At 47.5% G+C, this 14,915-nt stretch overlaps 1 protein-coding gene across 1 annotated transcript in view; it reads left to right on the forward strand.

Moving 5' to 3' along the window:
• The window catches only part of CPSF1 (cleavage and polyadenylation specific factor 1), a 274,839-nt gene that overhangs the window by 190,407 nt on the left and 69,517 nt on the right, over window positions 1-14,915 (forward strand). The window contains exon 32 of the mRNA XM_069221150.1: window positions 8,684-8,860. Coding sequence (XP_069077251.1) covers window positions 8,684-8,860 — 177 coding nt within the window. The remainder of the gene's footprint in view (window positions 1-8,683; window positions 8,861-14,915) is intronic.

Below are 14,915 nucleotides of genomic sequence, written 5' to 3' on the forward strand. Positions count from 1 at the left end.
CCTAGTCTTCAGAGAGAAACTAAACATAACTGTAGGAAGTTGGCTCTGTATGTGCTATTTCAAAGTAAGGAATAGCATGCACAGAGTCCAAGGGTTCCCCTTAGAGGTAAAATAGTGGTAAAAAGAGATAATACTAATGCTCTATTTTGTGGTAGTGTGGTCGAGCAGTAGGCTTATCCAAGGAGTAGTGTTAAGCATTTGTTGTACATACACATAGACAATAAATGAGGTACACACACTCAGAGACAAATCCAGCCAATAGGTTTTGTTTAGAAAAATATCTTTTCTTAGTTTATTTTAAGAACCACAGGTTCAAATTTAACATGTAATATCTTGTTTGAAAGGTATTGCAGGTAAGTACATTAGGAACTTTGAATCATTTCAATTGCATGTATACTTTTCAAGTTATTCACAAATAGCTATTTTAAAAGTGGACACTTAGTGCAATTTTCACAGTTCCTGGGGGAGGTAAGTTTTTGTTAGTTTTACCAGGTAAGTAAGACACTTACAGGGTTCAGTTCTTGGTCCAAGGTAGCCCACCGTTGGGGGTTCAGAGCAACCCCAAAGTTACCACACCAGCAGCTCAGGGCCGGTCAGGTGCAGAGTTCAAAGTGGTGCCCAAAACGCATAGGCTTCAATGGAGAGAAGGGGGTGCCCCGGTTCCAGTCTGCCAACAGGTAAGTACCCGCGTCTTCGGAGGGCAGACCAGGGGGGTTTTGTAGGGCACCGGGGGGGACACAAGCCCACACAGAAATTTCACCCTCAGCGGCGCGGGGGCGGCCGGGTGCAGTGTTAGAACAAGCGTCGGGTTCGCAATGGAAGTCAATGAGAGATCAAGGGATCTCTTCCGCGCTGCAGGCAGGCAAGGGGGGGGCTTCCTCGGGGAAACCTCCACTTGGGCAAGGGAGAGGGACTCCTGGGGGTCACTTCTGCAGTGAAAGTCCGGTCCTTCAGGTTCTGGGGGCTGCGGGTGCAGGGTCCTTTCCAGGCGTCGGGACTTAGGTTTCAGAGAGTCGCGGTCAGGGGAAGCCTCGGGATTCCCTCTGCAGGCGGCGCTGTGGGGGCTCAGGGTGGACAGGTTTTGGTACTCACAGTCGTAGAGTAGTCCGGGGGTCCTCCCTGAGGTGTTGGTTCTCCACCAGCCGAGTCGGGGTCGCCGGGTGCAGTGTTGCAAGTCTCACGCTTCTTGCGGGGAGATTGCAGGGTTCTTTAAAGCTGCTCCTTTGGATAAAGTTGCAGTCTTTTTGGAGCAGGTCCGCTGTCCTCGGGAGTTTCTTGTCGTCGTCGAAGCAGGGCAGTCCTCAGAGGATTCAGAGGTCGCTGGACCCTTTGGAAGGCGTCGCTGGAGCAGAGTTCTTTGGAAGGCAGGAGACAGGCCGGTGAGTTTCTGGAGCCAAGGCAGTTGTTGTCTTCTGGTCTTCCTCTGCAGGGGTTTTTCAGCTAGGCAGTCCTTCTTCTTGTAGTTGCAGGAATCTAGTTTCTAGGTTCAGGGAGAGCCCTTAAATACTAAATTTAAGGGCGTGTTTAGGTCTGGGGGGTTAGTAGCCAATGGCTACTAGCCCTGAGGGTGAGTACACCCTCTTTGTGCCTCCTCCCAAGGGGAGGGGGTCACATCCCTAATCCTATTGGGGGAATCCTCCATCTGCAAGATGGAGGATTTCTAAAAGTCAGAGTCACCTCAGCTCAGGACACCTTAGGGGCTGTCCTGACTGGCCAGTGACTCCTCCTTGTTATTCTCATTATCTCTCCTGGACTTGCCACCAAAAGTGGGGGCTGGGTCCAGGAGGCGGGCATCTCCACTAGCTGGAGTGCCCTGGGGCATTGTAACACGAAGCTTGAGCCTTTGAAGCTCACTGCTAGGTGTTACAGTTCCTGCAGGGGGGAGGTGTGAAGCACCTCCACCCAGAGCAGGCTTTGTTTCTGTCCTCAGAGAGCACAAAGGCTCTCACCGCATGAGGTCAGACACTCGTCTCTCAGCAGCTGGCTGGCACAGACCAGTCAGTCCTGCACTGAACAATTGGGTAAAATACAGGGGGTATCTCTAAGATGCCCTCTGTGTGCATTTTTTAATAAATCCAACACTGGCATCAGTGTGGGTTTATTATTCTGAGAAGTTTGATACTAAACTTCCCAGTATTCAGTGTAGCCATTATGGAGCTGTGGAGTTCGTTTTTGACAGACTCCCAGCCCATATACTCTTATGGCTACCCTGCACTTACAATGTCTAAGGTTTTGCTTAGACACTGTAGGGGCATAGTGCTCATGCACATATGCCCTCACCTGTGCTATAGTGCACCCTGCCTTAGGGCTGTAAGGCCTACTAGAGGGGTGACTTACCTATGCCACAGGCAGTGGGAGGTTGGCATGGCACCCTGAGGGGAGTGCCATGTCGACTTAGTCATTTTCTCCCCATCAGCACACACAAGCTGGCAAGCAGTGTGTCTGTGCTGAGTGAGGGGTCCCTAGGGTGGCATAAGACATGCTGCAGCCCTTAGAGACCTTCCCTGGCATCAGGGCCCTTGGTACCAGAGGTACCAGTTACAAGGGACTTACCTAGGTGCCAGGGTTGTGCCAATTGTGGAAACAATGGTACATTTTAGGTGAAAGAACACTGGTGCTGGGGCCTGGTTAGCAGGGTCCCAGCACACTTCTCAGTCAAGTCAGCATCAGTATCAGGCAAAAAGTGGGGGGTAACTGCAACAGGGAGCCATTTCTTTACAATAACCAACTTGTGCCCGCACTTCTCTGGCCAGAAAGCACATGCAGGTCAATATCTTGGATGCTGCATAATGCCTTAATTCATTTGCCAATGTATACTGAGGAACGATGAAATATGCTACTAGCACAAGAGTACCCGTAGACACAGGTTGCAGATGCTGGTGTAAAAGTGCAGTGGAAGAGCTGTGCGAGTGTCTCGCACTGTTCTGTGACTTACGTATGGTTCCATGTAAGGAAATGCCTCCTTAGCATGGTTACCCCCTGACTTTTTGCCTTTGCTGATGCCAAGTTATGATTTGAAAGTGTGCTGAGGCCTGCTAACCAGGCCCCAGCACCAGTGTTCTTTCCCTAACCTGTACCTTTGTTTCCACAATTGGCACACCCTGGCATCCAGGTAAGTCCCTTGTAACTTGTACCCCTGGTACCAAGGGCCCTGATGCCAGGGAAGGTCTCTAAGGGCTGCAGCTTGTCTTATGCCACCCTGGAGACCCCTCACTCAGCACAGACACACTGCTTGCCAGCTTGTGTGTGCTGGTGGGGAGAAAATGACTAAGTGCCATGCCAACCTCACACTGCCCATGGCATAGATAAGTCACCCCTTTAGCAGGCCTTACAGCCCTAAGGCAGAGTGCACTATATACCATAGGTGAGGGCATAGGTGCATGAGCCCTACGCCCCTACGGTGTCTAAGCAAAACCTTAGACATTGTAAGTGCAGGGTCGTCATAAGAGTATATGGTCTGGGAGTCTGTCAAACACGAACTCCACAGCACCATAATGGCTACACTGAAAACTGGGAAGTTTTGGTATCAAACGTCTCAGCACAATAAATGCACACTAATGCCAGTGTACATTTTATTGTGAAATACACCCCAGAGGGCATCTTAGCGATGCCCCCTGAAAACATACCGACTTCCAGTGTGGGCTGACTAGTTTTACCAGCCTGCCACACACCAGACATGTTGCTGGCCACATGGGGAGAGTGCCTTTGTCACTCTGTGGCTAGTAACAAAGCCTGTACTGGGTGGAGGTGCTTCTCACCTCCCCCTGCAGGAACTGTAACACCTGGCGATGAGCCTCAAAGGCTCACCCCCTTTGTTACAGCACCCCAGGGCACTCCAGCTAGTGGAGATGCCCGCCCCCTCCGGCCACGGCCCCACTTTTGGTGGCAAGGCCGGAGGAGATAATAAGAAAAACAAGGAGGAGTCACTGGCCAGTCATGACAGCCCCTAAGGTGTCTTGAGCTGAGGTGACTCTGACTTTTAGAAATCCTCCATCTTGCAGATGGAGGATTCCCCCAATAGGATTAGGGATGTGCCCCCCCCCCTCTCCTCAGGGAGGAGGCACAAAGAGGGTGTAGCCACCCTCAGGGCTAGTAGCCATTGGCTACTAACCCCCCAGACCTAAACACCCCCATAAATTGAGTATTTAGGGGCCCCCAGAACCTAGCAAGATAGATTCCTGCAACCTAAGACGAAGAAGGACTGCTGACCTGAAAGCCCTGCAGAGAAGACGGAGACACCAACTGCTTTGGCCCCAGCTCTGCCGGCCTTTCTCCCCACTTCAAGAATAACTGCAACAGCGACGCGTTCCACAGGCTCCAGCGACCTCTGAAGCCTCAGAGGACTACCCTGCATCTAAAAGGACCAAGAACTCCCGAGGACAGCGGCTCTGTTCCAAAGAAGAAACATCTTTGCAACAAAGAAGCAACTTTTAAAGACCACACGTTTCCCGCCGGAAGCGTGAGACTTTGCACTCTGCACCCGACGCCCCCGGCTCGACCTGCGGAGAAACAACACTACAGGGAGGACTCCCCAGCGACTGCGACCCTGTGAGTAGCCAGAGTTGACCCCTCTGAGCCCCCCCCAGCGACGCCTGCAGAGGGAATCCAGAGGCTCCCCCTGACCGCGACTGCCTGCTTCAAAGAACCCGACGCCTGGTAAAGACACTGCACCTGCAGCCCCCAGGACCTGAAGGATCCGACCTCAAGTGCAGAAGCGACCCCCAGGTGGCCCTCTCCCTCGCCCAGGTGGTGGCTACCCCGAGGAGCCCTCCCCCCCTTGCCTGCCTGCTTCGCTGAAGAGACCCCTGGGTATCCCATTGAAACCTATTGCAAACCCGACGCCTGTTTGCACTCTGCACCCGGCTGCCCCCGTGCCGCTGAGGGTGTACTTTTTGTGCTGACTTGGGTCCCCCCCGGTGCCCTACAAAAACCCCCTGGTCTGCCCTCCGAAGTCGCGGGTACTTACCTGCTGGCAGACTGGAACCGGGGCACCCCCTTCTCCATTGAAGCCTATGCGTTTTGGGCACCACTTTGACCTCTGCACCTGACCGGCCCTGAGCTGCTGGTGTGGTAACTTTGGGGTTGCTCTGAACCCCCAACGGTGGGCTACCTTGGACCCAACTTTGAACCCTGTAAGTGGTTTACTTACCTGCAAAACTAACAAACACTTACCTCCCCCAGGAACTGTTGAAAATTGCACTGTCTAGTTTTAAAATAGCTTATTGCCATTCTTGTGAAAACTGTACATGCTATTTTGCTAATTCAAAGTTCCTAAAGTACCTAAGTGAAATACCTTTCATTTGAAGTATTGCTTGTAATTCTTGAACCTGTGGTTCTTAAAATAAACTAAGAAAATATATTTTTCTATACAAAAGCCTATTGGCCTGGAATTGTCTTTGAGTGTGTGTTCCTCATTTATTGTTTGTGTATGTACAACAAATGCTTAACACTACTCCTTTGATAAGCCTACTGCTCGACCACACTACCACAAAATAGAGCATTAGAATTATCTCTTTTTGCCACTATCTTACCTCTAAGGGGAACCCTTGAACTCTGTGCATGCTATTTCTCACTTTGAAATAGTACATACAGAGCCAACTTCCTACATCCCAGTATTGGAGTAGAAGTGCTGCTATAACGTTTCTGGTATAAAGACAATGCTGTGTCTGTCCTTCTACTGCTACGGTAGAGGATGCCTGTAGGAAAGGTTGCTGGTGTGACAGAGGACCTTGCAAGTTGATTACGATAAACAGGGTCGCAGCAGTAATCTAACGGGCGATGCGGGGAGCAGGATTATAGCGCTAGACTAAAGAGAACTGTGGTATCACAGCCTAGACTAACAGGAAAACCGTACTACCAGGACCACAGCACTAGACTAGCATGGTAAATACGGTTAGCAGGATCACAGCAATGGACCAACATGGTAAGTACGGTTAGCGGGATCACAGCAGTGGACCAACATGGTAAGTACGGTTAGCGGGATCACAGCAGTGGACTAGCATGGTAAATACGGTTATAGGGATCACAGCAGTGGACTAGCATGGTAAATACGGTTATAGGGATCACAGCAGTGGACTAGCATGGTAAATACGGTTAGCTGGATCACAGCAATGGACCAACATGGTAAATACAGTTAGCGGGATCACAGCAGTGGAATAACATGGGAAATACGGTTAGCGGGATCACAGCAGTGGACTTGCATGGGAAATACGGTTAGCGGGATCACAGCAGTAGACTAACATGGTAAATACGGTTAGCGGGATCACAGCAGTGGACTAGCATGGTAAATACGGTTAGCGGGATCAGAGCAGTGGACTAACATGGGAAAGACAGCGGGATCACAGCAGTGGACTAGCATGGGAAATACGGTTAGCGGGATCACAGCAGTGGACTAGCATGGGAAATACGGTTAGCGGGATCACAGCAGTGGACTAGCATGGTAAATACGGTTAGCGGGATCACAGCAGTGGACTAGCATGGAAAACACGGTTAGCGGGATCACAGCAGTGGGCTACCATGGGAAATACGGTTAGTGGGATCACAGCAGTAGACTAGCATGGAAAACATGGTTAGCAGAATCACAGCAGTAGACTAGCATGAGAAATACGGTTAGCGGGATCACAGCAGTAGACTAGCATGGGAAATACGGTTAGCGGGATCACAGCAGTGGACTAGCATGGGCAATACGGTTAGTGGGATCACAGCAGTGGACTAACATGGGAAATACGGTTAGCGGGATCACAGCAGTAGACTAGCATGAGAAATACAGTTAGCGGGATCACAGCAGTAGACTAGCATGGGAAATACGGTTAGCGGGATCACAGCAGTGGACTAGCATGGGAAATATAGTTAGCAGGATCACAGCAGCGGACTAACATGGGAAGTACGGTTAGCGGGATCACAGCAGTGGACTAACATGGGAACTGCAGGTAGCAGGATCACGAATGGGAACTCTGGATGGCCGGAGAATAGCTGTAGACTCATTTGGGAAGTGTGGCTAGGAGGGCTACTGCAGTAGAATCACAAATAGAAGAATGACTGCACTAGTCTAGCAGGGGAACTCTGTTAGCAGGATCATTCACAGCAGTGCACTAACTGCAAACTCTCAGGTAGTGGGATCAGAGCAGTGGTCTAGTGGGAGCTGCAAGTGGCATGATCACAGCCACAGACTTGCAGGGGATCTATGGGTAGCGGGATTGCAGCAGTAAGCTAACACAGGAACTGTTGGTAGCATGAACACTGCAATAGACACACAGGGGACCTGCAGGTGGCAGGATCAGCCCAGCAGACTAATAGGAACTGAGGAGACCAGGATAACAACAGCAGACTAACATGGAATCTTGTCATGGACTAACAGGGGAACTAGGGTAGCAAGATCACAACGCTGAAGTAATGGGAACTAGAGTACCAGGATCACAGCACTGGACTAACAGGGGAACTAGGGTACCAGGATCACAGCACTGGACTACCAAGGGAACTAGGGTACGAGGATCACAGCAGTAGATGAACAGGGGAACTTCAGGTAATAGGATGACAACACTGGTTTAACAGGGAACTAGGGTCCCAAGTTCACAGCACTGACTAACAGGTGAACCTCAGGTACCGAGTTCCTAGTAGTAGACCAACATTGGAACTACAGGTAGTAGGATCACAGCAGTGAGCTAACATGCAACCTGGATAACTGGATCACTGCAGTGAACTGGAAGGGCAGTTGTGGTTAGAAAAAGAAAAAAAACAGCACTGAACTAACCGGAACTGCACATAGAAGCACTGATGTAGCAGGGGAACTCCGGGTCTGCATTGAAACGCACAGAATAGGGTGACCACCCCACCAGATCATTGTGAACTCTTTCAGGTCCTTTTATTTTGTGTGATAGTCCAATGCATTCTGGGTGTTGAAGTCTTGCTTTGCTTCCATTGAACTAATTAAACTAGCACACCCGAAATCAGTGGTTTGTAGTTGAAAAGATTAGTGCTGCAAACAGTGTCTGTAGTAGCCTGGAAGTATTCACCTTGTTACAGACGGCTGCATCACCAGAATAGTTGGGGAACTGCAATACGTGTGTGTGTGTGTGTGGGAATACACAGCTTTGGAATAGCCGATAGCATCATAGCTGCTTATTCATGTGCCAGGAGTGACCAAGAAGGAAGACACAGGCGTGGTGGAGTAAGGTATTGTAGGGCTTTCGTCTGTTCGGGTTCTGTTGTACTGATGGCACAAGTCCAGACTCAGGTTTATAGAGGTTTCCGATCAGGTGTGAAGGTATGCAAATAGAAGAGTGTCACTGACTGCGATATATATCAATAACAGTGTTACAGCAGAGGGGTCCGGGTCCATGCCGATAAGAGGGATCTGGACTGAGGTGTGCCTCAGGTTACCTGCTACCTTTGCACCTTGAATGGTGTTATACAGTGACACAGGTGAGGTGTTAGGCTTGACAGTAGCATTATGTCACAGATTAGTACTGCATTATATACACGGAGTAGGGTTTCACATTTGAGGATTGACTTGTATTCCGAAGATTAAATCGGTATACAAACAGCAGACTATCTGAGGTGAGGGTTAAGTTGCAAACACCCAGCAGGTGAGGTCTGAGACAGGTGCCAGCAGCGTTGTCATCATACATTACTCTTTTGTCATGTCCTGTATTCCACTGCAGCTTTCTTCTGATTCATCTCCTAGATCTTCCTCTGGAGCTTGAAAGCAAATGACCTGACCGGCATGGCCTTTATCGACACACAGCTGTACATCCACCAGATGATCAGCGTCAAGAACTTCATCCTGGCGGCTGACGTGATGAAGAGCATCTGTCTTCTGCGATACCAAGAGGAGAGCAAGACACTGTCCCTTGTCAGCCGGGTATGTGCTCATCTCTCACTCTGAAATATATTACTCACTGCAGTGAGAGGATTACATGACAGTTCACATCAGATACTTCACCCGTCGCGGGTCCGTCTGTGTAGGTATATAGACCAAGCTGAAGACTGAGATCAAGATGTTGCATGTTTTGAACCTCTTCTTTGTAACCTCTAGAAGATCACCTGATCCGAGACATTGACAGTAGATCATCACACTTCATAAAAACACACACAGTATGCATAAGGTCTACAGTGGTGACATCCTATGCGAACGAAGTTTAGATGCTTGTCTGCTTGAGATTGAACAGTCAGCACGTGGAAAGCACATTTCTTTTTTATGTTTTTCAGGGCTTCACTGCATTACAAGATCTAGCCTGGTGCTGCTTCTGAGAGCCATGATATGTCTTGGCGTAAGCATGGGGTGGGAAAAGTCATAGAATGGAATTACTTTTACTTGAGTGGATATGCGGGTGCCTAAATATCGTGGAAGGCAGTGGAGAGTGCATCAGCTTGTGTTTTTTCATAACTTTATATAAGGTTTTTGGAACAGAGGTCATATCGCCGATTTTCATCCATAGCCATTAGCTCTAAGCTTATACATTTTAGGTCGTAGCCTACCAGACAGCAAAGTTGTCTGATTTGCTAAACACATCTTGGGAACTTTCAGAAAGTTGGCCTAGGAATACATTTCGCTTGTTGATTTCCATTGGCTTTGTGGTTTGTAACTCACACCTTCTTGCTTTTCATTTGCTGGATTTACTTGCTTTAGGTTCTTCAGGTTCAGTTAGTCCCTCCCGTTGCCTAAACTGTGTTTTCTATACCCTTCCTCGAATTCGCTTTCTGTTAACAGGCCTTTAAATCTTGTTCTTATCTCGTCACATTTGCTGTGCTTTCAAAGACCGAGGTAAGATGTCAGGCACAGTCTTCCAAGGGGGCTTGTTTACTTTTATTTCTCTGACTTCAAAGTAAGAGGATTTATGTGACAATATTGCTGTATACTGGGGGGTAGGAAAGAGTTTTTTTTCTAGCATACAACGTTGAAATTTACTATGTAAGTATTTCAAAATATATCAGAATTATGAACGTACAAATGAAGCACATTTTTTATTTCTGAAGTGTGTTTGAAACAATTACTTTAATATGATCAAAACAAATTATTACACCTGGTGATAGAATTTCCACACATTTTTGTCTGTGCACTATATAGTTTTATGAATAAACCTGTATGTCTGAGCGAATGTAATTGTCGTTTCAAATGAAAATGTGTTGTCTGTTATGGCAGTCTGCTACTACACTATGAATACTCCACTCCGCAGCCACTTCACGCTATTCCTCTCTACTCTATGTAAATGTACTCTTTGCCACTCTACCTTTCACCACTGCACTCTACACCACTCCAGTCTAGGCCACACGTATGCACCCTACACAACTCGACTCCACTGTACTGTGAGCCACTCTGCAGCACTTCACTCTACGCCAATCCACTGTACGCTGCTCTAATTTACTCTGCACCACTGCACTCTGCCATTGCACTCTCCACCACTTTACTCTACAACATTACACTGTATGCCATTCTACCCTGCACCACTCCACTCTGTGCCACTTCACTTCACTCTACTCTGCGCCACTCCATTCTATGCCACTGCACTCTGCGCTACTCTAATCTTAACCACCGCACTCTATGTCCATGCACTCGTCGTAAGGACTCTCGTATCTCGGCGAGACCTCTGGATTAGTAGCAGCAGCACCTCTGCTTGTAGGCGACTGAGTCACTCTTACACCACCTGGTAAAGGTGATTTCTGGCATCCTAGCACATTGACTCTGAAAACCTCTCATGGAAATCGCAGTGGATCACGTCCTACCCCTTTCTCTCGTTAGGAATAAGTCTCTTACACACACACAGGCAAGAAGGAAAATGCAGGATCATTTTCAATACATTTATTGAAAAGACTACAATTTGCAATAAAATGCATGAGCTGCAACAATTAGGATAATGATGAATATCAAAATCGGGATTGTGAAATAAGTGATGTAGGGCCATATGTACGAACACATTTTCCCATAGACACAGAATGGGCAAAACCCTTTGATACATCTGGCCCGTAGTATGAACAACCCCAACATATTGCAATAAACATGAATATGCAAACTCCCCTCTAAAGCATATTTTCTACCCTAAAGAGAGCAAGGCATGATAAACCTAATCTGCCTATGCTGTGTTCATGAGAAGTGCCCCAGGCCCCGTTACCTTAGAACAAGGTCGGCCTCCAGTCCCCAAATCAGGCATCGTAGAGACACAAAGGCTGAGGTCTGCTACACACTCTACATCAATGTATTCTACTCTGCATCACTGATCTCTGTGCCACTGCTCTCTACGCCACTCCACACCACATCACTCTGACACTTTACCCTGCAACACTGCACTCTCCGCCACTGAACTCTACCCCACTCTACTCTGCACTACTCCACTGCACTCTATGGCACTAGACTCTACTCAGCACCACTCCAAGCTACCCTAATCTGCACCACTCCGTGCCACTGCACTCCACTACCCACCAGTCTAATCTACGCCACTGCATTCTACAACACTGCATTTTACGCCGCTGAATTCAATGCCACTGCACTCAATGCCATTACACTCTATGCAATTTTACTCTGCAACACTTTACGCCAATCCACTCAACACCAGTCCACTCCAGTGTATGCCACTCTGCACAACTCCACACTGTCACTCCAATACACAACACACACTTTCGCTAAATATACATGACACACTCTGCCACTCCACCCTACAACACTTTACTCCACTCATCGCCTTTTCACTCTGACATTCCACACCACTTTCCTCTATGCCCCGAACTTTTAGCCATGCTGAACAGTAGCTTTGCTTGTGAACCACATGACTCAAACACATTGGCAAAGCCAATATCTATTGCATAGGTGAAACCTATTGGCTTTGCCAATGCTTGTTGAATTACTGAAGCCACATGAATAGAACACTATTTATGTTAAGTGTTTACAATTCAATCCTTTTTTTGTGTGATTATGAAGGGAAGCTTTTTAACAGCTTTCTTTGAACATGGGTTCACTTACGGCATTGTTATATTTTGCTATTTCAGAAGGAAGTTAGGGAGGTAGACTGCCGATCCATGCAGCACCGGTGACATACGACTTGGCCCACCTCTGTGGCTGCCATTACTCTTTGTGCTTCCATACTTTCCTGTTTACTTATTCTATCTCTTACTGTTTGCCATTAACTTTCCATTACATAAATAGTCTACAGTTTAGCCCACCACTAGTTGAGGGAAGGCGGGTTGGGTAGTTTCCAAGAATGCGCCTAGTATGAAGAGTTTACCTGCTGGGGCGGTGAGCGCGTGCACACGATCATCTCCAGCATCTCTGAATAATAGGCTCAGTGTAAGGAAATGTGGTCCCCCTCTCTGAGAGTTTCTTGAGGCCTGCTAACCAGACTTCGACGCCAGTGCCCTGACCCTAAAACGTGTATGTCGAATTGGCTCATGCCAGTTCGGCATTGGCTAACTTACTTGCAAGCCCCTAGTATATATTACTCCAGTGATTGCAACCCTGGTTGTGCCACCCTGGACGTGACCCAAGTAAAACAGATCTCCCAGTCAACCATTACAAACTAGATGTGCAGTTTGTAACTATTACCCTGTCCTTGCCACTGCCAGCAGTGGTAAGCCAAGTCTCCCTCAGCAGCATGTGTAAGTCACCCCATGGCACGCCGGCAAGTCCTAAGAAAGGATGCTGCAGATTTTATGGACAGATTCTGTATTTTGCATGTTCTAACAGTAAAAATTAGAAACTGCTGTGTTTACTGTGGAAAGACTTGATTGCCCCATTGGCGAGTACTGGGATACACGCTGCCTCCTCAGCTGTAATAACTCCTGAATGGTGATACTCCAAGCTGTCAAACAATTTAGGGCATTAAGCCAGATTGGATTCTTCAGCCAAAATTAATTTAATAGGTTGTGGTGTGCAAGTTTGATAAAGTAGCCACTTTGTTGCCTTCAGTCGCCTGTGTCCTTAATGTTTGAACCCCAGACAGCTTTCTGCCCTTTTGGGGAGATGTATTTACGACTCCCAGGAAAGGAGCCAGTAGGGCATGCACTGGAGAGAGGTCTTACCTCCCTCCTGCAGGAAGCCACCCTGGTGTTGGCCCAAAAGGAGAGCTTCAAAGGTGAAGCTGCCTTTGCTATGATTTGTTAGTTAAACTTCATATAGCGAGACAAATCATCTTTGAGGGAGTATCTTGGTACTGAGGCGCAAACCAGGTAAGGTGAAAAAAATTAGAATAGCTAATCTTTTAAGCGATTTTTGCAGTGGGTGAATTGTGAACAACTGCATATGTGCTGGGGGAGTTTGTTCCAATAATGTAGGCCAAGATAATAGAAAGAATGACTGCCATTTTTGACTGTGCAAATACAGTGAGGGCAGAGCATGTGCTGATCTTTGGATCTCAAATTTCTTGTAGGTCGATAATGGTGAAGTTTGTTATGGAGCAGCTCGACTCTAGAATCAACTTCCAGCCTCTTCTAGATCGCTGATCAATCTATTACAGTTCAGAAAGGCCTAGAAAACTAGGCTTTTTCTTAAATAAGTTGAGGCTCATGTTGGCACTCCCTGCTCTTTTCTAGCCATTGTCTTTTGTCTCCCCCTGGTTTTGGTATAGCACCAGGGCACCAGCCAGGGGCAGTTTGCTCTATAAATTCTCTAAACAAATAAAATTAGTGAGCAAGGGCCTTTTCCTGAGAGTGATTTGTGTACCAGGCATAGAAGCTTAAAAACATATTTGCTTCTTGATTGGGAGCCCGTGACAAGCTCTGAAGGTGGGCTCTTAGGGAGTGTGGGGAGGAAGTTTACAGCCCAGGTGTGCTGCAGTATTCTGAACTGCCTGATGTTTTGATAGTAAAGTTTCATTAGCTCCAACCAATTGATCGTTTCTGTAGTTTAGGCAGCTAACTACCAAGGCCTGCGGAAGGGTTTTTCTGGTATGGTGAGGTAGCCATTGATATACCTACCTGAGTAGTTGCATGATACTGAAACAAGACCCACATGTAAACCCAACCTGTTCCTTCATAGTGGGGTTGTCATCTATCAAGATACGTAGATTCTTTACAACCTTTTTTAGGTTATGTGCGGCACCCAATTCAGGCAGCCACCAGTTATCTGTCCAGTAGGTGTGTGCTCTACCGAACAGCAAGATCTTGTTTCTTTTGCTGTTCAGCTGCATGCCATTTTGAGACAATTTTTCTCATGCAGTCTCTGAACTTAGGTTTTATAAGTTCTGGGTTAGGGCCCATAAATATGATCATCTCTGTAATCTGCATTTGAGATGATCTCCAGACCGCAGAATCTTACTATTCTACCTAAGGGGGACACATATACATTAGGAAGCTTGGGGCTCAGGGATGAGCCCTGGGGTACCCCCTTGTCTATAGACATGACACATGATTTAAATGATTCTAAGTTTACTGTCTCTGTTTGATCCCTGAGAAAGCTGTATAACCACCCTAATGCTTTCCTGGTGACAACAATCTCAGAAAGTCTCTGAACCATGATGGAATGTGAGATCAACTAATAACAGCATTTCTGGAATGCCGTCCTCAAGGGGAAAGTCTGATATGGTCTAAAGCCGCTATTGGAGCGGTTCCTGTGCTATGAGAGGCTCTAAAGCCCGTCTGAGTTGTCAAGGATGGAACTGGATTCTAGATAGTTCTGTAGCTGTTGATTCACTAGACTTTGTAGATTTTTGCTGGGAATAAGGAAGAAGAGAAATGGACCTATAATTAGCAGGTTTCAGCAGATCTGCATTAGTTTTTTTTTCAAGATTGGCATCACCTGTCCAGTTTTCCAGGCCTGAGATACAGTGGCAGTGTCCAGAGAAATATTGAACAGTGCTGTGATGTCTGGGAGCAGGGTGTTGGCTAGATGCATCATAATGTGAGAGGGGGCAGGATAAGAAGGAGATCCTGATTCAATTCTGCTCATGGTTTTTAAAGCAAGTGCTGGGGCGATGTGTTCAGAGTGTTCC

Source organism: Pleurodeles waltl, chromosome 2_2 (genome assembly GCF_031143425.1).
Source record: "Pleurodeles waltl isolate 20211129_DDA chromosome 2_2, aPleWal1.hap1.20221129, whole genome shotgun sequence".
Classification (NCBI taxonomy): domain Eukaryota; kingdom Metazoa; phylum Chordata; class Amphibia; order Caudata; family Salamandridae; genus Pleurodeles; species Pleurodeles waltl.